This window comes from Alnus glutinosa, chromosome 10 (genome assembly GCF_958979055.1).
Source record: "Alnus glutinosa chromosome 10, dhAlnGlut1.1, whole genome shotgun sequence".
NCBI lineage: Eukaryota > Viridiplantae > Streptophyta > Magnoliopsida > Fagales > Betulaceae > Alnus > Alnus glutinosa.
The window spans coordinates 25257390-25284638 of record NC_084895.1 but is presented as its reverse complement, the minus strand read 5'-3'; the positions used below and the strand labels follow the sequence as shown (position 1 = coordinate 25284638).

The following is a 27249-nucleotide window of genomic DNA, read 5'->3' as shown; positions in this document are numbered from 1 at the left end:
CACCTTATGAGCATTTTGATTTCCGTTTTCCTCTTTATTTCTAAGACAAATAGCAAGAAGTTATTCACTATAGCACAATGTCTCAATAAAAAATTGTTTCTCGCCATCACTCTCTCTTCCAAATGAAAATATGAGAAATAGAAAATAATTAAAAAAATGAGAAATAATACTTAAAAGCAAGTAAAAAAATATAATAGACAAATTGTTGTAGCGTGTATAGAAAAAGTAGTAACTAAAATAGAGCGCTGCAATTTTTTAATAGGTATTTCAAATATCATTATTGAAAGGATAGATTAATTATGTCATGTCAATATAGTAAGATAGTGGAAATGGTGGTGTGATAGTATAATATTAGTCTTTTATTATTATTATTATTATTATTTTATCAGAAAGTTTTGAAAATGAGATACAAGGAAAAGTTGCGAGAAATTTTCGAAGAAAAAGTCTGCTTGAAACTTGGAAAGGCTGGAATCTTGCTGGCCCTAATCATTTTTGAATTTGATTTGTTTATGAACCCAAGATTACATGATGGTTTACTTAGAATCAAGACAGAAGGAGATACTTTCCTTTCTCAGGAGATGAATAAAGTACGTTGCAGGGCACTGGCTCTCAAGGATTTCTGTTTTGGAAAGCTCAATCTTACATCAATGCCTCCATGAGCCGTGTGGACACAGGACAATTTCAATTATTTGTGGTGATATCGTATAAAAAAACAAAGAAACCCAAGGAAAAAGATTTCCTTGTTCAATAATGGAGGCTTTAAAACATCTAACTTTTCTCACGTGGTGTGGAGTCCACCACATTCAATGGACAAAACACTAAAAGCAGAGTCCCAGTTGCGTTGGGTCCAGCACTCTTTCTCTTCTTTCTTCTTGTTTTCTATCTGAGCAGCCGTGAGGGTCCATCACTCCCATTGGCTGTTTCCTGTATGCCTTCTTTGCTTTGCAATTATCTCATTTTGCTCTGCACTTTCTTCCATTGCAATCTCTTTTTGCTCTAGCTGCCGTTTCCTCCATTCATCTTCCTTCATTTCCTTGGATTTGCAACGAAGATCGAAAACATGGCTGAGGTTGCAGGCCTACTTCTTTCGCCCTTTCTCCAAGTCTTTTTTGAACGAATGGCATCCGGCGACTTCGTTGACTTCTTTCAAGGAAGGAAACTCAATGAGGGAGTACTCTTGCACAAGTTGAAGATGGCATTGCTGTCCGTGAATGCACTGCTCGAAGACGCAGAGGAAAAACAACTTACAAAGCCTGCTGTGAAAGCGTGGCTTGTTGAGTTAAAAGATGCGGTCTATGATGCAGAACACGTCTTGGACGAGATAGCCACTGAAGCCTTGCAACGTAAGTTGGACGTTGAATTTCCAACCACTGCACGTAAGGTACGAAACTCCATCTCTACTTTTCTTAGTCATTTTGTCAAGGAGATAGAGCCGAAGATAAAAGAGCTCCTTAACAAACTAGAATATCTAGCAAGTCAAAAGGATGTTCTAGGTCTAAAACAAGGTGTTGGAGGAGACTCATCAAAAAGATTGCCCACGACTTCGTTGGTCCAAGAATCTGATATTTTTGGCAGGAATGATGATAAAGAGACAATAGTTAACTTGTTGCTCTCGAATGACGCAAGTGGAGGTGAGATGTGTGTAATTCCCATAGTGGGAATGGGGGGAGTTGGCAAGACCACCCTTGCTCAGGTTGTATACAAGGACAAGAGGGTGAAGGAGCATTTTGAGCTTAAGGCATGGGTATGTGTTTCTGATGAGTTTGACGTGTTCAGGGTAACTAAAACAATTCTAGAAGCAGTGACTTCGTCAACTTCTGATATCAAAGATCTAAATCGGCTTCAAGTTACACTGGAGGAGAAATTGATGGGGAAGAAATTCCTACTTGTTTTAGATGATGTATGGAATGAGAATTATGCTGATTGGGAGCTCTTAAGCAGTCCATTTAAATCAAAGGCAATAGGAAGTACAATCATTGTAACAACACGCAGTGATAGTGTTGCATCAATCATGCGCACTGTTCCAACTCACCATCTAAAGATATTACCGGAAAAAGATAGCTGGTCACTATTTGCAAAACATGCATTCTACGGTTATAACTCTGATGCACATCCAAAGCTACAAGTAATAGGCAGATAAATTGTGAAAAAGTGTAAAGGTCTACCTTTAGCAGCAAAGACAATTGGGGGTCTCTTGCGATCTAAACTAGATGTTGATGATTGGGAGAAGATATTGAAAAGCGAACTATGGGATTTGCCAGATGATGATAAGACAAACAATATTCTTCCAGCACTGATGCTAAACTATAAATATCTCCCTTCACATATGAAACGATGCTTTGCTTATTGTTCAATATTCCCAAAAGATTATGTTTTTAAAAAAGATGAAGTAGTCTTATTATGGATGGCAGAAGGTTTCTTAACAGAAACTACAAACAAGAGAATGGAAGAGGTTGGTGAATATTACTTCCTTGTTTTGGCATCAAGATCATTATTGGAACAATCACGTGGCAATAAATCAGGTTTTGTAATGCATGATCTTGTCAACGACATGGCAAAATTTGTGTCTAGACAATTTACCTTTAGATTGGGTGTTGACCTTTCTCAGGAAGTTATGAACAAGACTCGCCATTTTTCGTATGTCAGAAGCAGATATGATAACTGTAAGAAGTTTGAGTCTCTTTACAAGGCTACTCGATTGCACTCATTCCTACCATTGGAGTTGTCACCAAGCTACAATTTCTTCTTCTTAACTAAAAGAGTACCACTTGATTTATTGCCAAAGCTAAGATGCTTGCGGGTGTTGTCTCTATCTCACTATTGAAATATGACTAAGTTGCCCGAATCAATTGACAAAATTAAGCATCTACGTTATTTGAACCTTTCTTCCACTGCAATTAAAAGGTTGCCTGATTCCATATGTAAGTTGTGCAATTTGCAAACATTGAATTTATCAGGTTGTAAAGATCTTTCTGTATTGCCAATAGAGATGCAAAAACTCATTAATTTACGTCATCTTGATATTAGCGGAACAGCCATAGAAGAGATGCCAATGCAGCTAGGTAGGCTAAAATGTCTACAAACATTATCTAAATTTATCGTTAGCAAACATAGTGGGGCTTCCATTGAAGAGTTGGGGAATTTTGCAAATCTTCGAGGAAAGCTTTCTATTTTAGAGCTCCAAAATGTTGTATCTCCTACGGATGCTCTGAAAGCATGCTTGAAAGATAGGAAGTACCTTGAGGAGTTGGTGTTGGAATGGAATGCATCTAATATTGCAGAATGTCAAATCTCTTTACTTGACAATCTTCGGCCCCATAGTAACTTGAAACGTCTCACTATCAACAACTATGACGGTGAAAGTCTTTCAGATTGGGTTTGGCATCATTCATTCTCTAATATAGAGTCCCTTCGCTTAGAAAATTGCAAACGTTGTCATAACTTGCCACCACTTGGATGGCTACCCTGTTTGAAGGACCTCTCTGTTCTTGGGTTTGAACAAGTTGTTAAAGTGGATCATGAGTTTTATGGCAGCGATTCTTCAACAGTTAAACCATTTGGAGCACTTCAAAATCTAAGGTTCGAGCGAATGTTAAATTGGGAGGAATGGTCTTCTTTTGGTACGGAAAATGAAGATGGAGCTTTTCCTCTACTTGAAGAGCTTTATATTTATAATTGTCCTAAGTTAAAAGGAGGGCTACCCGTCCATCTTCCTTCTTTAGCGAAATTTGAGATTCATGAATGTCCTCAGCTGGTAGCTTCACTCCCAAGGGCTCCTGTTGTACGCGAATTGAAGCTGAGAGATTGTAACGAGGTTCTGTTAAAGGAATTGCCAGCTAAATTGCGAAAGCTCACAATTGGAGGATTTGACGCACTAGAGTCCCTTCCCATGGGAATGGTGGCCTCCAACAACTGTCTTCAACCGTTAGAAATCTCAAACTGTATGAAGTTAGAGCTCCCAACACACTCACACTTTGTATCCCTTGAAACATTGCGGTTGGAAGGTTGTGATTCCCTCAAGTCATTTTCGTTAGATTTATTCCCAAAGCTTTATGATATCAATATCTGGAATTGTAAGAATATAGAATCTTTAACGGTTTCGGAACAACATGGACGTGATTTAGTGACCTTGCGTAATATTGAAATCTGCGATTGCCCTAATTTGGTATCTTTTCCAAAAGGAGGAATTCGTGCCCCCGACCTTTCATTCTTTTTGGTCTCTCATTGTGAGAGTCTGAGGTCACTGCCAGAGAAGATGCATGTACTCCTTCCTTCTCTTGAATTTTTTCACATTATTTCATGTCCAAGAATTGAGTCTTTTCCCGAAGGAGGCTTGCCTTCCAATGTTAAATATTTGAATGTCAAGATATGTGACAAACTCTTTGCCAAACGGGCAGGATGGGGTTTGGAAAAACTCTTTTTTTTTTGTAGTCAATTGTACAAATGAAGACGTGGAGTCCTTTCCAGAGCCAGGGTTGCTGCCTTCTTGTCTGACTCACCTTCATATCTCTGGATTTCCAAATATGAAATCTTTGGACAAGAAAGGGCTTCAAGACCTCACCTCTCTTGAAGAATTTTCGGTCAGGAACTGCCCTAAGCTCGAGTACATTCCAAAAGAGGGGTTGCCTACCTCCCTTTCTACAATAAGGATCACCGACTGCCCTTTGTTGAGAAAACGGTGGCAAAGCAAGAAAGAAAAAGAGCGGCGAAACATTCCGAACGTCGATCACATATTGATTGATTATGAAGAATTTATTGAATGAGCCAAAAGCCTCGGAATAATACCTGCACATCATCTCGAAGGCGGCAACAACATATTCACTTAGGTAATTGTAATATGATCCCCTTCCTTCTCGTTGTGGACTTTCTTAATTTCTTTAATATATATGGATTTCTAATATAAGATTTTTTCCTCAATTCCTTGTGGGTTCTTTTGCAGGTTCACCTTCCATTGTTATATATGCTTAGAGTTGAAAATTTTTCGCTATTGCCCGCCCCAGTGGGATTTTCTTCTTAAGAAGAAGGGTTGTGTGCTTCCCTTTCTTCTATATGGATCAACAAATGCCCTAAGTTGAAGAAAGGAAACGAACGGCAAAGAGCTTGGGTTACAATTACGAGAAGCAAATAGAATATGTGATCCTGCGAGGCATGAACTCTTGAAGGTTAGCTAATTAATCTATTTTCTAAATATTTGGTTCAATTTTTCTCAAATTGTGTCTCTTTTATATTGGCTAAATCGCAGCATATGTATTGATCTGATTTAGTTATATCTGGAATGTGCAAGAACGTTTGAAATTCAAAATATCACAATCAAACACCAGTAAATGCAATTCATTTCATTTAATTTTGAATTTTGAAATTAAATGAATTTTGAATTTTGAAATTAAATGAATTTTGAAATTTGAAATTAATTTCAAAATTCAAAATATCACAATCAAACAACAGTAAATGCAATTCATTTCATCTAATCTGCGAATGAGCTCTAGCCAAAATGAAGACTCTTTCCCCGTAAGAAGAGAATGGAGGGTGTGGTTGTGGGTTCAGAACCCACTGTGTTAGTGTATAACCTTAGCAATCTTAAAAGTTATTGAACTCCCATACGAATATTTCGGGTCTTTTAGACTATTTTTATGTTTGTTCCAAAGGTATGGTATGTAAGAGGGCAGTGAGAACTAAATCCTTATTTGGCCGGTAAAACTGTTTTCATTTCAACTGTCATTCATTGTTGAAGAGTTATTATATATTTACTCTTGTGTGTGTTTTTGTCAATGACAGGTACAATATGGATGTAATACCATCGAAGCAAAATATTGATGCTCTAAAAGTTGGTGTTTTCTGGTATGTTATGTCCCTTAGAGTCCTTTTAAATATATATATATATATATATAGTGTTCATCTCTTAGAATCAATATGGTTTTGATCAATTGGACTATAGGCTAATTGTAACATAAGATTTTTGTTCATCTCTAGGAACGGTGTTGTTTTCAATTGGATTATAGGGGCTAATTGTCAATAAAATTAATCCTTGATGGAACAAAGTGCTTTGCCACTTTTTAGTTCTTCCTGTAATTCGGCTTTCAATCGAAACAATCAAAATGTTTGTTTCGGTGATTTGTGTTTCTACAAATCTCTATTCCACCGTCTTTCCTCAATTCCTTGTGGGTTCTTTTGTAGGGTCACCTTCCATTCTCATATGCTTTGAATTGAAAATCTTTTGCTGCTTCCGGCCAATCTCCTTCCAATTGGGGATTTTCCTCTTAAGACAAAGGGTTGCCTGCCTTCCTTTTTATAGTAGAAATCAACAAATGCCTTCTGTTGAGGAAACAGTGGCAAACCAAGAAACGAAAAAGAACGGCGAAAGGTTCCTAACGTCGATCATTTTCTGATTCATGGTGAATATATTGGATGAGCTAAAATCCTTGCAAGAGTCCCATTTTCTGTTATAATGCCTGCACATCATCTCAAAGGCGACAACAATATGTTCAGCTTTTACACTTACGTAATTGCTCTTTTCAATCAGCTATTTATGAATATGATCCTCTTGCTTCTTGTAATAACTTTCTCAAATTCTTTCATACATATGGTTTTCTAATATTTTCGTCGCCCGATAAATTTCTCTTTGTTTTATCACTAACTAATTTGAGTTTTTCTAATATTGATTGTATGAAAAAATTTTAGGCAACAGAATATAGAAGATTAAAGAGCATAGATTAAGAGTACAAGACGCAGAGACGGACATATAGAATATGCTGTATTTGCTCCTTGAATGCCAGAAGGTCAGCTAAAATTTCTAGCACCTAATACTAGGTTCAGATTTTTACAAACTGGTCACTTTTATATTCGTCATGTTCATGCCCATGAATTGTTTTTCTTTTTAATAAAGTTTGTAGGATTTTTTTATTTTTTATTGGAAAATTGTGACATATATATCAATCTGATTTAGCAGGGACCAGTGCAGCTTCCAATTGGATCATGGGTTAATTATTGTTTATTTTTATGAAACAGAGTGCTTAACTACTTGGAAGTTCTTCCATTACTTCACCGTTCTCCGTTCTTAAAATCTCTAATTTTCCAAACATGAAATCTTTGGACAAGAAGGGGCTTCAACCACTGACATCTCTGGAAGAATAACGGATCTATAACTGCCTGTCCTCTAGTACATACCAGAAGAGGGGCTGCTTGCCTCTGTTTCTATTCTATTGATCAGCAAATGTCCTTTGTAAAAGAAACAGTGCCATGGAAAAAAAGGAAGAGAATGGTGCAAGACTGCTCATGTCCATCTAATAATGATTAATGACGATCGAATTGATTGAATATTTGAATGAGCTCAAATTATAGTAGGAATCCCCACTAAGGTACCTGCCTTTTTCTAATGTTTTCTCTCTTATAAGTTTATCTTTGGTTTATCTCTGTCTAATTGTTTTCCATTTTGATTGGTTAACTGTATGGAAATTATTTAATTGACAGAATGTAGGAGATGCTTAGTTATGAATACACAAAGTCGAGGCTTGCATATACACGTGTGAATTTTCTCTCTTTTAATCTACTATTAATGCATTGTTATTTATTTTTTGATTCAGACATTTCAGTTACTGAACTTGTTCTGTGGCGACCTGTTGAACTTGTTCGGTGGTGCTAAATCAAGATCAAGAGAAATTTTGGAACTTCAGATTTGCTGAAGTGTCGGCTTTGAATTACCAATCACTACCTTTTCTTCTGATAGCTGCTATGTGGGAAAAGGTAATCATTGGAAGCAGAGGATTTTTTGGGCTACTGCATGATCCCAGTTAGGATGGTTAATGATTTTTGGTAACTAAAATGACAGGGTGCCTACTATCCAGCTTGCACTGCGCCAACTGTTGCAAGTTTTGATGCAAAACTGTTAACAGATTATCTGTTCGTTAAACAATGCAGGTTCGTTTCCAATGGTGCTTCCTTTGTTTTGCTGTTAGTTTTTCTTGCAATATTTCAAATACAATGATTTCTTAGAAAACCATGTACTGTCTCTTTCCATTAGTTCAAACTATGTACTGTCTCTTTCCTTAGTTTCCCTTAGGAAACTACTAGATACTTGCTCTTCTATTTAGTTCAAAAATTGTTTGACAAACGTGTTGTGGTAATATATTGATATCCAAAAAGAAACAAGATAAAGAGGTTGTCTCTCTTTGCTTAAGCTAGGTGCTGCATGTCCATAATTTTGTCTTTTGTATATTGATATGATAGTTCATTTTATTACTAACACTTATTTGTTCATATCATTGACAGAAATGGAAATCTTATATCGATTGTCATCTAGGGACCCTTTGAAGCTCTCTAAGAGGTGGAAGCTTACCATATATTAGAATCATCCTTATTTCTTACACATTCACCATCTATTCTCGGCCTTGTTGACATGGTATGAATTTCACCCTCATTCGAGTGGGTGGGAGACCAACCTTCATTTGTTTTCAGTAAAAGAAGAGTTTGTATTTCTGTCTTTTAGAGAATAATCTCTATTGTGTGATAGTGAGATTTTGGTGTATTGGGGCTTTGGGTTCTGAGTGATTTTCTCTTTATTATTTTGTACTTCGTCTTTTAATAGTGAATTTTCTTTGGGTCGTTTCCACCAGTGGATGTAGGCTTGTTAAGCCGAACCACTTAAATCTTGGTGTCTTCTGTGATTGATTTTTTGGTATCTTTTAATTTCTCGCAATCCACCCAACAATCATTCACACAATCTTTTCTTCTACCTCAAAATCCCTACTTAATTTATCTTACGATTTCCTCAAAGTTGACCACTATCCAAAGAGTGAAATGGAAAACGTGTCCTATCTATCATGACTTTATCTATAATCTGTCAACAAAGTATACACAACTCTCAATACATCGTCGCATAATCTAATAATCTATACTCCGAATTTTGGGTCTCATTTCTCCCACTCCATTATCCATATAAATTAAATGGTAGGAAAAAAAATACAAACAATAATTAACTGCTTAAATTGCATGTAATTCGACCACTCTTACAAAGAAAACATGTACAGAACCACCCACTTGTTCCAAACAAATTGGCCGCACTCATCTGTCCGAAACAGGTGGGTCATGCAATTGTCCTTTTTGTGGACTAATTCAGATGATTTTCAGCAATCTGGCCAGTACATGTGAGAGAGCAATATGGAACCAACCTATCTTAATAGGTGGTTAGATAGTCCAAAAAGAATTTCATATAAACTCTCACAATGTATTGTCTAAATTGCTGAAGTTCTCGATGCAATTCTTAAGTTCCACTCTAACTCAATATTTAACTTTTGCTTAAAAAAAGAAAAAGAAAAAGGACAATGACAGAGACTCCAAGAACAATTGTTGGAATTCGAATGCGTCAGACAAACCGCGCATCATGTATTGTGGGTGCAATCACCAAATAATCATTGGTACTTGTCAGAATATAAATTAAATGATTAAATTCATTAATTCCTATCAGTTTAAGCTTTTGGGATAAGTGATGATTTAACATAATATCATATGAATAAAAGATTCCCTACAAATTCAAAAGAGAAAAAGAAAAAAGAAAAAAACTATAGATTCTAAAATTACAAAATTCAGGCCCTTTCTTGCATTGAACAAATTGGAAAATGCCATCTACTAAACATAAGTTATGTTACCCAAAAAACCAGCTGAAATATTTTTTCTCCCAAAATACTTTTTCTTCACTTTTGGGGAGATGTTTCTTCTTTAGAAAATTAAAAAACAGCTTTTGGCTCAAAGCTTTGTTAGTTATAAATCAATTGTTAATTTTTATACATCGTCAAAGGTTTAGAGCTGCTGAAAATTCAATGGTGTAGGAGAAATATCACCGAGTGAAAATTTAAGAATGAGAAGGGTTGAAATAGGAATCATCAAGATATTTAAATTACAAGTGAGACCCAATACGTCTCTTCGATGCAGTGACCTAGAAATTGGGTCGCATAAAATAGTTGAAACATGTTGTCAAAATGCATGAAATGAATTTATAACCGTTTGGGTGTTGAATTTTTTTGAATAAGAATAATATTTTGAATCTGTTTACGGATTTTGAGACAATGAAAATGTGTTTGTATGTTAGAATTCAGATTCTTTCTGAATTTGTGTTTGGGTATTGAATTTTTTAGATTGGAAAATAGAGTTTTTTAATGGTAGGAAGTGATTAGAAATTATTAGATTATATGAAAAGTTGTGTATAATGATTGTTGTTAAATTTATTAAAAAATAAATAAATAAACTTATTTTTTTAAAAAAAGAAAAAGAAAAAGGGGGGTGGCCGCGTGGCCGCCTCCTGTGGTTGTGCGCCACCCCTTGACCTTCTAAGGGTTTTATTCGGATTGGATGTGGGTTTCTGAGTTTTTGAATAAAACTGGATTAGAATATTGAAAAAATTTCAAACCAAACAATCTGTTACGTTAACTTAGAAAAATGAGATCATGGATGGGAGTTGGGTAAAAATTTAGTGAATCATACATGTACAGGTACTAAAAACAAAATTATTTAGAAAATGTTCCAATGCAATAGATTAAGCCCTCGTTTTGATAGAACCAAGGACAAGGGGCTGTCTCTCCTTTCCCTTGGTAATCGGGTACATCAATCAACTAATAATTATAGGAAAATCCAGCATTTTCTCTATATGGGAATATTACCTCCTCCTTTACAGTTTTTAGTTACGTGACAAAAAGTTAATTATTGTAGACACATAGTAAATGCTTTTTTTTTTTTTTTTTTTTTGTGTCTACATTTTATGAAGATCCTGAGAATGCTTGAACAACAATGACAGTATTTAAGGGCTTGTTTGACAAACAATCCCAACTCTTCTACTTTTTCTTTTCACTTCTTCCAAAAAAATCAAATAAAAAATATTCTCACTTTTTTACACTTTTTATATCACATTAATAATTTTTTATTACTATTCAAATAAAAAAATCCACTACAAAACAAAAATTTTTCACTTTTCTATAAAACATTCTCAAATTTTATATCACATCAATCACTTCTTACCCTCATCCAAACAAATATTCTACAACACAATCACTTACCAAACACACCCTAAGAATTTACAGCCAGAATCTGTCTTCCTTGGAATGATTCATCTTACATCAATGACCCCAAGAATGTGTTGCCAGTTCGAACAGCAAAGCAAATAGCACACCGTATTGTTTGAAGATTAGTTTTATTAATTAGAATTTAGATTAGTTTTATTATTATTATGGTTTAAGCATATTTGACATGTTTAGTTAAACATGTTGGGTTCAGATTGACCCAAATGGGTTGGTGGGTCAATCCAAACTTGACACACCAACCCGTTTTGTCAACCTGAGTGATCATGCCCCGGTAGAGTAGCAGTCACTCTGATCGCCTCCTCCTACTTTTTTAATTTTTTTAAAAAAAAAACAGCTTTTGCCTCTGCAACTTCATTGATCTTCATGAGTGAAGAGTATGATAAAAGCTTAGTCACGTAAAGCATGGAAAGAATAAATTGCAACATAATAACAAACCTTGATGGTTACGTCCCAAGTTTTTTCCTTCTCCAATAATGGCGGGGTTAAAACATCATTTTCCTGCTTTCCATTTTCTTTGATTACTCTTATCTGATTCAATCACGTGGTGTGGGATTCACAACATGTTAGCCTATGTAACGATTTGCGGTTTTAAAAAATTAGATTTTAAAATATGTTATTTGTAATGAGATTTTTATAAATATAGTTAAGCGTTTAGTAAAATCGTAGTTTAACCTTTAAAATTGTACGTTTTTAAAAACGCGCCCTTTTGATTGCAATTTGAAAACTCAGCTTCTTATGTTTTCAAAGCACTCTCAATTTCTCAAACGATACATTTCAAAAATTTTGTTTGAATTTACAATTTTGATCATCGAAATCACAATGCCCACCACGCCCGTTTGCATTCCTTTCTGTTATACGGATCGATTATTGCCCTTTGTTGAAGAAACGGTGGCAAAGCAAGAAAAGAAAAGAACGGTGAAAGATTCTTGACGTCGATCACATATTAATTGATTATGAAGAATATATATTCGATGAGCTAAAAGCCTTGCAAGAGTCCTATATTCTGTTATAATACTAGCACATCAGTTAGGTAATTGCTCTTCTCAGAGTCGGCCACCCATGGTTTCTTTTTTTTTTTTTTTCTTGATTTTAGTATCTGTTTTTATTTTATTAAAGGTATTTTTGTCATTTGGGGACATTGCCAACTTTTTTTGGTACTTTGGGAAGTCATTGTTACGATTGAAAGTTTGGGGGACATTGTCAATTAAGTGGTAATTTGAGGGTGGACTTCTCCCATATATATTTTTTTTTGTCCGATAAATTTCGCTTTGTTTTATTAACTGAATGGGAAACTTTTAATTAGCAGAATTAAGAGGTTCGGAGAGCTTGGGTGACAATTACAAGGAGCAGAGGCAGGTAAATAGAGTCTACAATCCTGTGAGGCATGAATGCCGGAAGGTTAGCTAATTAATCCAATTAACTCCCAAATATTTGGTTAAGTTTTTCTCGAAATGGGTTTATTTTATATTTGCCGACTTCAAGCCCATAAATTTATTTTATTTATAACAAAAAGGGTAGGATTTTTACTTTTTGGTTGAAAAAGGGTAATTTGTATTGATCTGATTTAGTTATCGTAGGCACATGTTATATCTCATCTGCTTAGTGTATATGGATTTTATGTTTCAGTCTACTATGAAAGTGTAACTATTTGTTTATTGATTAAGACATGAAGTTATTTTCTGATGAACAGGTACTGAATATTTGGTGGTACCTTGTTGGACTTATGGCGGGGAACAAAATCGAGATCATGCATGGCAGCAGAGGATTTTTTTTGTGCATATCGGATGATCCTAGTTAAGGTGGCTGACTTGATTTATCATAACAAAATGCAGTTTCTGATACCTTCAATTACCAACATTTTGAGATAAGAAATTGCAGCTGGGTATCTGATATTGGTGTCCATATCAGTTGATTAGACAATTCAGGTCAATTTTCAATGGTGCTTCCTTTTACATCCTCAGCGTTTTCTTTTGTTTTTTTTGTTCTTTGCCTTCTACTTTTTTCGTTTCTCTTAAGTTCATATAAACTACATAACATGTTAGTTTTAATCCACTTTATCTCAATTCTATCCCTTCCAAAATGAGATGAAAAGATTCTGTTTAACTGGGACCTTTTTATGTCGTTATTCAGTTATATAGATTTATTTTAGTTCACATCGTTGTAGGAATTTATTTGATTCAATTATGTAATCCTAGCAGTAGGGACCTATTGAGGTTCAAGTTCACCTCCAAGATGAGCACCGACAGCAGCTTCTTTACGATTTTCTACACATCGACAAGAGGAGCAAGGCATCTCAGCCCTCCTTGTTCAACAGTGTTTCTAGTACAAGTGTAATGATAGTGGGAATATAATGTTTCTTTTTCGAGAGTTTACCTACAAAGACTGGTGTCATAATGGCTTTGTATGATGGAGTCATTTGTGTTAACTAACTCCTAGTTAACAGGTTCTCAAGGATGTTGGATATCTTCATCTACAGCTCAAATACCAGAAAATGGATGGTGCTGAGACCCACTAATTGTCATGTTGGTCCCATGTTTTAAGGTGGTGAGCTTTCAACATCCAAACTTTAACAAGAAAAACGAAAACTTTGCTTGAAACTTGTGAAGATCATAAGGGATTTTTTTTTTTTTTTCCAAAGAAGATAGTCATATGCAACTTTCCTTGATTCTTTGCAAAGCGGTGGGCAAGTGCTCGTAAAAATCGAAATGTTACTGCTTTCAGTATTTCAATAGTAATTTTTACTGTCATATCAAAAAGTAAACATTTGAAAGTACATGTGATTTTTTTCTCCTATAATTAGTTTCTTTGTTTAGATACAAAGCTGTACAGTACAACATGAGTAGGAATAGGATCATGCCGTCCTTTTTTGTTTTCTATGAATGCATAATTAGATGTGGATTCTGGTGCATTGAAGTCATATTTTATTTTAAATCTATGTTTCAAAATGTTTGTAGTAATTCTTGTAATTTGAGAGTAACTGTTTTCTTTTTCATTTCCACACTATCAGGAGAAAAAAAAAAAAAAAAAAAAAATCCATTAACAGCTAGAAATTGCCGATCAACTCATCAATGTTGTTGGTCAAATGAGTATAGGTGTGAAAAGCTTATGTCATCTTAACAGAAAGTGTTCCTTCCTGTTGAGACAATTTCCGGTTGGTGATTGAGCGCCTCCAGAATTGATCAGACGTAGATCAATTCCTGCAAAAGAGAAACAGACAAGACAAAAGAGCTTGTCGGAGCGGACCGGCGGAAGATTAATTAGGCTTTATAAGTGATTTTAGAGAGCTTCAATTACAAATTAACTAATCATTTTAAAATGATAATGCGGATGTGACACCTACTCACCCCATTATTAGTTGGATCGAATCCTCTCTGGCTCACTTAAACTGGATATAAGCTATTTAATGGCTAGGATTTATTTAATGGACGCATAATCAAAATAACTAAATGGAAGTAGTTGTTGGTTCCTCTCTCTCTCTCTAGCGTTGGGCACCAAAGGACACGTACGTCATCAAAATCCAATAGTTTGCGTTTGATTTAACAGTTTTAACTAGTCAAATAATAATTTTCCAATAGTTGCTTTCAAATCTTGAACCTCCCCTGTTTGTGTAATTAACTAGGTTATTAAGTTTTTTCCTGTTTTCGTGATATAGGTACAAATATGCTTATTTACACATTTCCCCATCCTAATCATACCCACTTTGGGCTGTCTGTACCTTCATTTGGGAAAGAAAAATGTTGATTATGATACTGAAAGGTACGGGGTTCTATTTTTCATGTTGTTGATATTTTTAATTGTTTCCTATCATTTGATCATCACCTACATATATACCATGAGAATGACGTGTAGCAAAATTAACGAGCTTTTGTTATTAGGAATATGGAGAATTCTGGTCTGGCATCATGGAAAAGACCAGTACTCCTATTGAAAGGCCCTCTTGGAATTGTTTCTTGGAAGAGGATCAATTTTCTATATATCAATCATTTAACCATGTTTACATGGCATGTTTGCCAATGTCGCCCAAAAGGTTTGAAATAGCTAGGAATCATCAAGATTTTTAAAGTACAAGTGAGACCCAATACGTCTCTTTGATGTAGTGACCTACAAATTAGGTCACTTAAAATAGTAGAAAAATGTTGTCAATATGCATGAATTTAGATTAGTTTTATTATTATTAAGGTTTCATCGTTTAACCCGTTTAGCTAAACATATCAGGTTCGGATTGATCATAACGGGTTGGCCAGTCAACCCGAACCCAACATACCAACCCATTTTGCCAACCTGAATCACGCTCAAGTAGAGTAATCACTCTAATTTCCCCATCGTGCCTTTTTAATTAATATATATATGCTTTTGCCTATGCAACTTCATTCTTCATGTGTTTGATTACCAAACAGATTATTTAGGTTTTGTGTTAAATCATCACTTATTCCAAAAGTTTAAGCTGATATGAAGGGTTTACATTTAAATCTAATATGATGTGATCTCTCATACCATTTTGTGTTCTATCCACATCCCTATAAATATTGATTATTTGTAATTTTGTATTGCAAAATCATCAAGTGAATAAGAGCAAAATGTAATCCTTAAAACTTTATCCTGTGAACATAAATTATAAATCAAACTACATAAAATTATGTGTCTATTTTCTTTCATTTTGAATTGCTATCCTGTATTCTTTCTCCCGAAAGCTGAACATGGGAAAGGCGAATCAATGGCAGCAGAGAATTTTCTTGTGGCTCTATTCTCAGTTAAGGTGGCTGAGTAGCTTGATCTGTCATAACAAAATACCAAACTACTTAGCCGGCATTGCATCAAATGGATATAATGTTAGGACTATAATTTTTACTATAATTATTTTATAAATTGACGTGCACGTGGTACTTTAGGTGATAGTACTTATTATGTTAATCATTAAAATGTGAATGGATAATTCACTGAAATGATAGTATTTAGGGTTAATTATATTTACGTTCTCTGAATTTTAAAAATTTTATTTTTTAATTTCTGAGTTTCAATTCGCATCACAAATGGTACTTCAATTTTAGAAAAATACCAAATTAGTATCTCAGTTAAGTTTTCATTCCAAAAACTAACGGCCAGTCACGTGTCAACCCTTAAGAGTTGACACATCTTGTAGTATATATATATAATAAAAAAATAAAAAATAAAAATCTTTAAAAATTAATTAAAAAATTAAAAAAAAATAGTAAAAACTTAAAAAAAATGAAAAAAAGAAAAAGAAAAAGAAGGGTAGCTGATCCACCGTCTTAACTGGTCTGGGGTGGCCGAACCACCCCCAAAGGCCACGGGAGTGGTTCGGCCACCCCCAGGCCGGCCAATCTAGGGGTGGTTGAATTACCCTCATGGCTCATGGGGGATGGTTAGACCACCCCATGGCAAGAAAAAAAAAAAAATCAAGGGTTTTGGCCCTTAGGGGTGGTTCGGCCATCCCAAAGGCCACAACGCTTCATTTTTATTTTATTTTTTCTGTCATGGGGTGGTTTATCTTCTTTTTCTTTTTCTTTTTCTTCTTTTTTTTTCTATAGGTTTTTAAGAACTTTTTTTAGTTTTATTATTTTTTTAATTTTATAATTAATTTTTAAAGATTTTTTTTTTTTTTGTAATTTTTTATATTGTGACATGTGTCAACCCTCAAGGATTGACACGTGACAGACCTTTAGTTTTTGGAAGAAAAACTTGACTGATGTACTAATTTGGTCTTTTCCCAAAACTAAGGTATCATCTGTGATGCGAATTGCAACTCAAGGACTAAAAAATAAAATTTTCAAAATTCAGGGACCAAAAATTTAATTAACCCTATTATTTAATATGTTTACAAATTGATGTGCATGTGAACTACTACTTATAGTTTATGTTACACATATTTTTATAAAATGTGAATTACCACTTGAATTAGTATAGATATAGATATGACGATAAAAGCTGCCTATTCCAAATATTTTCCTGGCTGGTGTGAAGAGTATACGTTTTGAGAATATGCTGAAAAAAAAAAAAAAATGGAAAGGAAAAGATTATTCTCGGGGGGGTTAGCCGACTAAATTGACGATGAATAGGTAATCGTAGAAATTAGTCACGTAAAGCATGGAAAGAATGAATTGTAATATGTACCTTGGTGGTCACGTCTCAAGTTTTTCCTTCTCCAATAATGGAGGGCGTTAAAACATCGTTTTCTTGCTTTCCATTTTCTTTGATTTCTCTATCAGGTGGCGTGGAATTCAACGCATTTGGCCACATTCAATGCATCAATGGAATCAAAAGACTATTAGCCTATTTATGAATGAATTGAAGATAGATAAGGAAATTTATGAAGAAATCAAATAATAAATAGAGAAGAGAAGATTTATAGTTGTCTCAAATAAGTAAATAAAGAAATAATTTTGAAAAGACTTCAAATTTAATTAATACTTTAAAATTTGATTCTAAAATAATACAGACATGTCTTTAAATGTGCAAAGTTTAAGTATTTTTCAAACAGAATACTTAGAAAAAAAAAAGTAAATAAAAATACAAAACATAACAGCGAACTTGGAAACAAGGATTCTTGTACATAGAGTAAAATATATTATTTTAAAAATAATCTTCAAATTTTTTGCATGATTCTTTCTATTCTTACACTGATCCTATTTAAAAAAAATAATAATAATCTTTAAATCTTATGATGCTGTCTATGATGCAGAACATGTCTTGGACAAGATAGCCACCGAAGCCTTGCAACGTAAGTTGGACGTTGAATTTCAAACCACTGCACGTAAGGTACGAAACTCCATCTCTACTTTTCTTAGTCATTTTTTCAAGGAGATAGAGCCGAAGATAAAAGAGCTACTTAACAAACTAAATATCTAGCAAGTCAAAAGTATGTTGGAGGAGAATCATCAAAAAGATTGTCCACGACTTCTTTGGTCGACGAATCTGGTATTTTTGGTAGGGATGATGATAAGGAAAAAATAGTAAGCTTGTTGCTCTCAAATGATGCAACTAGCAATGAAAATCTATGTGTGATTCCAATAGTCAGCATGGGGGAATTGGCAAGACTACCCTCACTCAACTTGTATACAAGGACAACAGTGTGAAGGAGCATTTTGATCTTCAGGCATGGGTTTGTGTTTCGGATGAGTTTGATGTGTTCAAGGTAATGAAAACAATTCTAGAGGAAGTAAGTTCGGCTACTATTTCTGATAGTAAGAATCTAAATCTGCTTCAACTTACATTAAATGAGAAATTGAAGGGGAAGAAATTTTTACTAGTTCTAGATGATGTTCGGAATGAGAATTCTACTGATTGGGAAATGTTAAGCACTCCATTTAAAGTTGGGGAACATGGAATTGTGGTCATTGTAACAACACGCACCGATGATGTTGCATCAATCATGCATACTATTCCTACTCATCGTCTAAAGACGTTACTGGAAGAAGATTGTTGGTTACTATTTGCAAAACATGCATTCGGCATTAACTCCGATGCACATTCAAAGCTAGAAGTAATAGGTAGGAAAATTGTGAAAAAGTCTAAAGGTCTACTTTTAGCGGCCAAGACAATTAGAAGTCTCTTGCAGGCTTTGAACTTCTCGATTTGTGGAAGGTAATCATTGGAAGCAGATGATTTTTTGTGGCTACTGCATGGTCCCTGTTAAGATGGATGATATTTTTGGTAACAAAAAATTGCAGCCGGGTGTTAGAGATTGACATTATATAATTTATATGTCCATAATTTCGTGTTTTGTATAATGATATGATGGTTCATTTTATTACCAACATTATTTGTTCATATCATTGACAGAAATCAAAATCTTATATGGCTTGTCAGCTAGGAACCCTTTGAAGCTCTCCAAGATCTGAAAGCTTACCCTATATTATAATCATCATTCTTACACATTCACCATCTATTCTCAGCCTTGTTGACGTGATAAGACTTTCACCCTCATTCAAGTACATGGGCCCCGCTAGTTTTATAAGACCTTGCGTGGGTTTTTTTTTTTTTTTTAACAAAGCTCCAGAACTCCATTGATGAATAAAAACCCAGAAGGTGATACAATAAGGCAAAAGCCTCGTAATAAACATGAACAAACAGCAAAGGAGCTTCCACCCGAGATTACAACTGAGCCCGTAGGTGATGGCAGTGAATGAAATTGAAGAAATTCCATCCACAAAGACAGGAAAATCCTGTCTTGAAGCAGCTACCAAAGTGGTAGACTGTGAACAGAGAACAAGAATTTACAAATACAAACAGAAAAAACCAAACAACCAACACCATGAGAACCGCGACCGAATCACAGGGCATGTCGAAACACACACCGAAACCGGGAACCCTTCCCGCCATCGAACGACCTCCAGAAGACCAGATCGGCACGAAAACGAAGCCGGAGAAGAAAGCTGTGACCCTCACGCGCTAACCCCGGGAGGACACTCCCCGGCGCGTGCTGGCCAAGCGCCGCACAGAAGAGAGCCACACGGATCCGTCGAGTGACGACCGAAACTAAAAGAGGCCGGCGACCACGAGAAGAAGTTCCTGTCGACAAACACCCAACCAAGGCTTACAGATCTGGCAAAAAGCACAACTTCACCGAGTACCTGCCGACATCCGCCATACCCACAGGCAAGAGTTTGGGACTCTTTCTGTTTGCTCCAACAACAACAAAACAACAAAGAAAAGAAAAAACACCAGCCTTACCGGATCTAAATCCGGGAGGGAGCACAGCTCCACAGCCCTAGGGCTAGGAGAAACAAAACATCCACCACTGAAAACCAGTGGGATGACAAAACCGCCCTAGCCCAAGAAGGCTAGGGGAAGACCAGCGCCGGGGGGGGGGAGACGAGAAGGTAAAATAAAAGGGTGCTAAAGTTAGAAAATAAAAAATAGAGACCAACCTTCATTTGTTTCCAGCAAAATAAGAGTTTTTATTTCTGTCTTCTGTAAAATAATTTATATTGTGTGATAGTGAGAATTGGGTGTATTGGAGTTTTGAGTTTTGAGTGATTTTTTCTCTATTATTTTGTACTCTGTCTTTTGATAGTGAATTTCTTTCAGGTCGTCTCTACCAATGAATATAGGCTTATTAAGCCGAACCACTTAAATCTTGGTGTCTTGTGTATTTAATTTTTTTGGTATTTTTTAATTTCTCGCATTTCACAGTTCCTAAAAAATATGGTATATTTCCTAATAAGTCCTCCTTTTTCAACATTCAAACTTTGACCAAAACTCTCATTGGAGACAAGGAAAATGGAAAACTTCCCGTGAAGCTGGTGAAGATCACGTGGGATTTACTGGTATTTTTGACATGAAAATTGAAAAGGTTGCTATTTTCAATATTTCATCAATTAAGAGTCACAGAGTGCTTAAGTTGTACTAATACATCATGACTATAGGAGTCTAGATCATGTGCTCCTTTTTTGTTTTCCAGGAATATAATGCATGAGCAGATGTTGATTTGGTGTGTTGAAGACATATAATTTTCAACGTACTTTTCAAAATGTTTGTAGTATTTTCTGCGATTTGAGGATAATTGTTTCCCCTTTTCTTTTCACATTATCAGGAAAGAGAAAAAATTCCATTGATAGCTAGTCAAATGACCAGAGGTGTAAAGCAATTTTGCCAACTTAAGAGAGTAATAATAAAAGTGAAAACAGTTTTGAGTGTTTTGTGAGTATTATGTATTTTATGTCGTTTGTTAATGTTTTGTTTTGAATAAAAAAGAGAGAGAGAGAGAGAGAAGGAATAAGCGTTAACAAAACAAACAAACTCTTCATTGATATATAATTTATTTCTTTAAGAAAGATTTTGATTTAAGAGATATCCTTGCACCTACTCTGGTTCACTTAAACTGGATATGAGACATTTAATGGCTAGGATTTCTTAAAAAAAAAAATATAAGGCATAAAAATGGACACATCATCAAAATAACTAAACGGAAGTCATTTATGGTTCCTCTCTCTCTCTCTAGCGTTGGGCACCAAAGGACACTCAAAATCCAATCGTTTGCCTTTGTTTTATCAGTTTAAACCAGTGAAATAATAATTTTCCAATAGTTGCTCTCATCACTAGTATTCTTTTACGAATTTATATACCATGCACATACAAGATTTTGAACTAACACTACGCGCATACATATACGTTGCATCTCCCATGACGAGGTGTTTGCTTTAATACCAATTGTTAATTTCACATAAATTTCTTACAAATTAGTTCGTAGGAAGCTCATACAAACCATCTTATAAAAGCGACACGTGTCCTTTAAGCTATTAAAAAAGCATTAGAGAAGCATATGCTATTGAAAAAAACATGTGCTTCTCACATGCAAGGAACACATGTCACTTATAGAAGTTGGTTTATATGAAACTTTCTATGGACCAATTTGCTAATTAAAGGCCTAACCATTTATCCAAAAGTATCGAGATTATTGGGTACTGATTTGATTAAATTATTAACCCTTAACATCGTAACTGATATTTCTATAATAACCATTTATTGCTCATGTCAAACACTCATCTACTATAAGATATACTCTGCATAGTATGCTTTCTGTATTAACCTAGTTTTACACAGGATAAGGATTCTGCTGCAGTATTCTCCCTTTGCTTACTTTATCCCAATCAACATTCTTGTAGACAAAGCGAAGAGCATTCCATACATAGACACACAGGCTAAAAGCACTGAGTCCTGCCAGCACCCAGTAGAAATAATCAAGGTGTGCACGATTGAGATTGTCGCCAAGCCATTTCTCACCACCCCTTGAGCTGATTGCCTGGACAATTGATATAATAGCATTGCAGAGGAAGCTTCCAACTCCAAGAGCACTCAGGTATGCTGCTGCTCCGATGCTCCTCATTGCCTCCGGCATTTGATCATAGAACAATTCTTGGAGTCCGACGATTGTGAATGCATCAGACAAACCGCAAATCATGTATTGTGGGAACAACCACCAAATCACCATTGGTACCTATTAGAATATAAATTAAATGATTAAATTCATCGCTTCCTATCAGCTTAAGCTTTTGGAATAAGTGGTGATTTAGCATGGTATTATATAGATCAAGATCCCCTACAAATAAAAAATAAAAAACTATAGATTCTAAAATTAAGGAATTCAAGTCGTTTCTTACATCGAACAAATTGGAAAATGCCATCTTCTAAAAAACGTGATGAAAATATACTCAATTCTTATCATCATTAACATATCACATTCTTAATATGTGGCATTTTCCAAGTCGATCAATACAAGAAATGACTTGAATTCCGTAGTTTTAGAATCTACAACTTTTTTGAAATTGTAGGAGTAGGAGATCTTTATCTGTATCGGGAGCCAGAGGTCATTAGTTTGAACCCTGACTCCATAATTTACATCTTATTTCAATCAAAATATCTCACGTGTTGGGCCTCCTACATTAAGAGAGAATACGAGCCTACACGTTAAGGGAAGTGTTACGATCAATATTAATTAAATTATTAAATCAATAATTTTCTATCAATTTAAACTTCAAGATAAGTAGTGATTTAAACATTACCACTGCTTTTGGGTTATCCACGAGGTTATTCTCTTTGGCAATGCTGACCCTTTTGGCTTCTACCAGAGCTGCCACAACCATGTTGATTATGGAGAGAAATAGGCCTACTCCTATCCTTTGCAGCACAGTAATGCCCGATGGGTGTTCGGTGAATTTTCTGGCAATGGGGACGAAAATTCTCTCGTAGAGTGGGACTGTGATTAAGATTATGATGCCAGTGAGGGCTTGAAGTGATGCCGGAGGAAGCTGAAAGTGGGGTCCGATGGACCGGAGCATTGTGCTGCCTTGCTTAATGAAATAGGTGTGGAGTTGGGTTTGGACAACGTTGAACATTAAGCAACTAAACCATATCGGGATGAGGCGGAGGACCAACTTTACTTCTTCTACTTGATTTACTGAGCATAGCCTCCATGGATTTCTGGTTTTGCTTGATGCATCATTGTTGTTGTCGATGATCATTGCCTTGTCCAAAAACCTGCAATTTTAAACTGGTGATTTAATAAACTTTTTTGGAAAATTTTAACTCCAATCCATTTATTGTATGTACTAATTAGGATCCTGATCTCTTGAATAATGTTATGGACCATCTTTTTATCTTTTCAATGTTCATGTAACTTTTAAAATTATCATTAAATCAAATCTAATGGTGGTTCATTCCAAATCTAATTGTGATTTTAAAAGTCACATCAATATTAGGAGGATAAAAAGATTGTCCTTAACATTACTCTTTGAAATTTTCTGCTCAAATTTTAGAAAATTTGTGCAGAAAACGAAAGAGGTGGGTGGGAGGCCTGGTTCCCAGCAAGTCTCAAGCTGTCAAGCCCACTTGTGTTGGACACTCGAGGCCTTGGCTCCTTTTCCATTCTCAACCCAAATTTCCTAAAATTTGAACAAGAAATCCAATAATCTCAATCCTAAAAATTAAGCATTTTTTTATATGGACACACACCCTTACTCTAATCCTTGATAAAGATTCTCAATAATTTTGCTGCTTATATTGCTAGTAATTGAAGGCTCTTATAGAGCTTACCTACTCAAATAAGTCTCTACCAATATGTTCATCTGCTTAGATAAGTGGGTTTATAAAGGTTTTTTCTCATTTACTGTCCGAATTGCTAGTAATTCAAATAGCCAAATCACTAAAGATTGGGATCCCTAAGCCCTTTGCATCAGATTGTAATTGGAAACAAGGCATATATATATATATATATATATATATATATATATATATATATATATATATATGTCTTCATTACATGTAAAAGTAAGTAGTTCTGTATTATATGTCTTCATTACATGTAAAAGTAAGTAGTTCTGTATTTTTACTTGGTGACATCATAATTGACAAAAGTGTTTTAATTGTCTGTAAGTGAGCATTTAAAACTATTTGTATCAAGTGAGTAATGGCCAAACAAATTCAGTTCTTCTTTAGGATCAAGGTTCCTGGCATTATAAAGTTTACATTCAAAATGATCGGTTTAGATTGAGCCATAAAAGCCTTCAAAGAAAAAAAGAAAGAAAAAAAAAAAAAGTAGCTAACCACCCCTTGGGGCGAAGGGGTGGTCTCATTTCAACCACACTCTTCCCGTGGCCGAACACCCTCAAAAGGTGAGAGGGGTGTCAACTACCTCTCAAAGGATGAGAGAATAATGAGCCATTTCTTGGGAGTGGCCAACCTCTCTAACCACACTCTTGGATGGCCAATCACTCCCTTAGTATAAGAGGGTAGTCGGCCACTCTCTCATCTTAAACGGTGGTCCAACGACCTGTTAGCTATTTTATTTTATTATTTATATGACTAAATTCAACCATTCATTTTGGATGAATAGTCTGAACAATTTGGAATTGTGGTATGTAAATAAATGGTCTCCAACTGAGAATGACATGTGTAATTATCACATTCAGCATTCAAAGATCGAGTGGATTATGGCCAAACCCCAACTATATCTTCTCAAGACAAAAGCCTAACCTTTATACTCATACAATATCAACCCACCCAACAATCATTCACACAATCTTCTTCTTCGACGTCACATATAAAGCAAGAGTGCGCCCCCACCTCGACCTCAAAATTCCTACTTAATTTATCTTACGATTTCCTCAAAGTTGACCACCATCCAAAGAGTGAAATGGAAAAAGTGTCCTATCTATAACAACTTTATCTATAACCTTTCAATAAAGTATAAACAACTGTCAATATATTGTCGCATAATCTAATGAATCTCTACCCCAAATTTTGGGTCACATTTCTCCCACCAAAAAAATACAAACAGTAATTAACTACTTAAATTGCATGTAATTCGACTAGTTTTACAAAGAGAACATGTACAAAACCCACTTGTTCCAAACAAATTGGCCGCATTCATTTGTCCGAGACAGGTAGTAGGTCATGCACTTGCCCTCTTTGTGGACTAATTCGAATAATTTTCAACAATTTAGACAGTACATGTGAGAAAGTAATATATAATCAACATATCCTAATAGATATCCAAAATTTATTTCAACCGATAGATTTTATATAAATTATCACAATGTTTAGTCCTAATTGCTAAAAATCTCAATGCAATTTCAAAGTTCCACTCTAACTTAATATTTAACTTTTGCTTAAAAAAAAAAAAAAAAGATAATGACAGAGACTTTTTTCGCACGTGGCTTTAGATAGCTAGACTCACCACTAAAAAAAAGAGTTGACTGTTTAGTGTTTATAGTACCTGAATTGCTTAGTCCGGGCGAAGATCTGAGCGTTAGGCTGACCATAAGGCAGGGCCCCACTGCTCTGATCTCCATGGTATACATCCCAACCGATACGCGTCTCGTCCACGCGCCACTTCCGAGCCGCTGCCACAAAGACCTGCGCCACCGTGCTGAATGGGCTCCCTGGGGGACCCTCCTTCCGGTACTTCTTGGTTCCTAGCAAAAATATTGCCAATGCCACTCCCAACACCCCTGCCAACACTCCTAGTCCTACTGTCCACCCAATGTTATCCTGTACCCACATTATGAAAATTTTGACATTTTTGGTTCTTCAGTGCTTGAATGATTAAAACTTTTTCTGGGCTTCTGAAAATTAAAATGAGTACCAGAAACTATTCTAAATATAGTTCCTTTTTATCTTTTTTGAAAAATAGAAAGAAAGGAAAGCAATGAAAAGCTACGATGATAAAGTAATGTTCAATAATTTTGTATAAAACTAGTCTTTGTGATTTTTTGAAAATCATAGCAATAATTCAAGAATCCATTTATTCAATACAAAAAGAAATTTAAAATTATTGAGAGTTATTCTTTCAATTAAAACTCTTAAGATAACTGATGATTTCTTAACTGATGATTTAATGGAATAATAACCTTATTTATACCTGTATTTGTGCACAGTAATATAATACAATTTGGAAAAGCTTGCATTTTTGTATATTAATTATAACAAATAGAAAAGTTTGATAATAATCCAAGTGTTTTAAGGGGAAAATGGAAAATAATAAGGAAAAATTAGAGTGCTGGGAGTACTATAATTTTTACTATAAAGTTATTTACAAATTAAAGTGATAATTTATAATATTTAACAAAATGATTAATTAAGTAAAAAATTTGACTTCTTAAGTCATTATATATATATATATATATATATGGACTGTGACAATAATTTTTTAGAATATTATAGTAAAAATTTGACACCAAGCATTTTTAGAAACTTATATAATAATTAATTAGAGAATTTTGTTACCTGCAGATAGATTATCAACAGTGTGGCAGCAGTTGCCGCGGTCACTATCGCCACATACCACCAGTTGAAAAACGAGCTCTTCTCCTTTCTCTGCTCCGGCGAATCCTCGTCGAACTGGTCCGCTGCAAAGGTTTGCACGCATGGCCGGTGCCCACCTTCACCCACAGACAATATGTAAAGCGCTACAAAGAACAATGATTTGCGCCAATGCAAAGGAAACACTGACACCGATAAGGTCAATAGCACTGTTCCCTGTCATTTTCAAGCCAGAAAAATTAAACAGTTTGTTAATAATGGAGGTGACATGAATTCTAGTTATGGTTTTAGATGAACGGGAAAAATAAATAATGATTGAAGATGGTATCAGAGTCATCATTCAATGTTAAATTTGTTATATAAGCGGTGATTTAACGTATGTACCGAGAGAAAGATGAGGGAGGAGATAAGGATGGTCTTGAAGCGACCCAAGTAGGAATCGGCAATGAAGGCTCCGAGCAAGGGGAAGAGTGTTGAGACGCCAACCCAGGTGTTGACATTCTTAGCGGCAGCGACGGTGGGCTGATGGAGTTCTTTTGTGAGGTAGGAGATGAGGTTACCGGACACACCGTAGAACGCAAAACGCTCTGCTATCTCAACAACTGCAAGCAGAAAAATGAGAAAGAAAGGAGATCAAATTGTAAGGAAAGGATGAGAAGATGAAAGAAGAAAAAGAGAAAGAGAAAGAGATGATGAAGCTAGGCTTACAGATGATTAAAATGGCGGCATTCCAGCCACCCCTGGAGGATCTTCGGTGTGTGGAGACCTTCCTTGTCTGTATATGATCACCAATTCCAATCATCTCCATCTTTGGTGCTACAGAGCTATCCATGAAAAGTTGGTGTGAGAAATTGCATTTGAGACTTTGGGCATATATTGGTCCAATTTATAGGGACGATCGAAA

General features: G+C 35.3%; 3 protein-coding genes and 1 pseudogene across 3 annotated transcripts; 3 read left to right on the top strand and 1 right to left on the bottom strand.

Annotated features, from left to right (window-relative positions):
- The first annotated feature begins 856 nt into the window (after positions 1 to 856).
- LOC133879686 (putative disease resistance RPP13-like protein 1) lies at positions 857 to 3002 on the top strand (annotated as a pseudogene).
- On the top strand, positions 2828 to 8790 carry LOC133879687 (putative disease resistance protein At3g14460). The gene is made up of 8 exons (XM_062318378.1): positions 2828 to 4826; positions 4940 to 5162; positions 5776 to 5838; positions 6679 to 6776; positions 7006 to 7355; positions 7581 to 7740; positions 7826 to 7914; positions 8266 to 8790. The coding sequence occupies exon 1, from the start codon at positions 2828 to 2830 to the stop codon at positions 4445 to 4447; it is 1620 nt and encodes a 539-aa protein (XP_062174362.1). The 3' UTR covers positions 4448 to 4826; positions 4940 to 5162; positions 5776 to 5838; positions 6679 to 6776; positions 7006 to 7355; positions 7581 to 7740; positions 7826 to 7914; positions 8266 to 8790.
- A 9291-nt stretch (positions 8791 to 18081) lies between these two features.
- Positions 18082 to 18672, top strand: LOC133879245 (putative disease resistance protein RGA3). Its single transcript, XM_062317774.1, has one exon. The coding sequence runs from the start codon at positions 18082 to 18084 to the stop codon at positions 18670 to 18672; it is 591 nt and encodes a 196-aa protein (XP_062173758.1).
- A 2846-nt stretch (positions 18673 to 21518) lies between these two features.
- LOC133880152 (protein NRT1/ PTR FAMILY 5.4-like) lies at positions 21519 to 27249 on the bottom strand. The gene is made up of 6 exons (XM_062319042.1): positions 27054 to 27249; positions 26730 to 26947; positions 26310 to 26561; positions 25300 to 25574; positions 22589 to 23063; positions 21519 to 22023 (listed from the first exon to the last, which is right to left on the bottom strand). The coding sequence occupies exons 1-6, from the start codon at positions 27175 to 27177 to the stop codon at positions 21622 to 21624; spliced, it is 1746 nt and encodes a 581-aa protein (XP_062175026.1). The 5' UTR covers positions 27178 to 27249; the 3' UTR covers positions 21519 to 21621.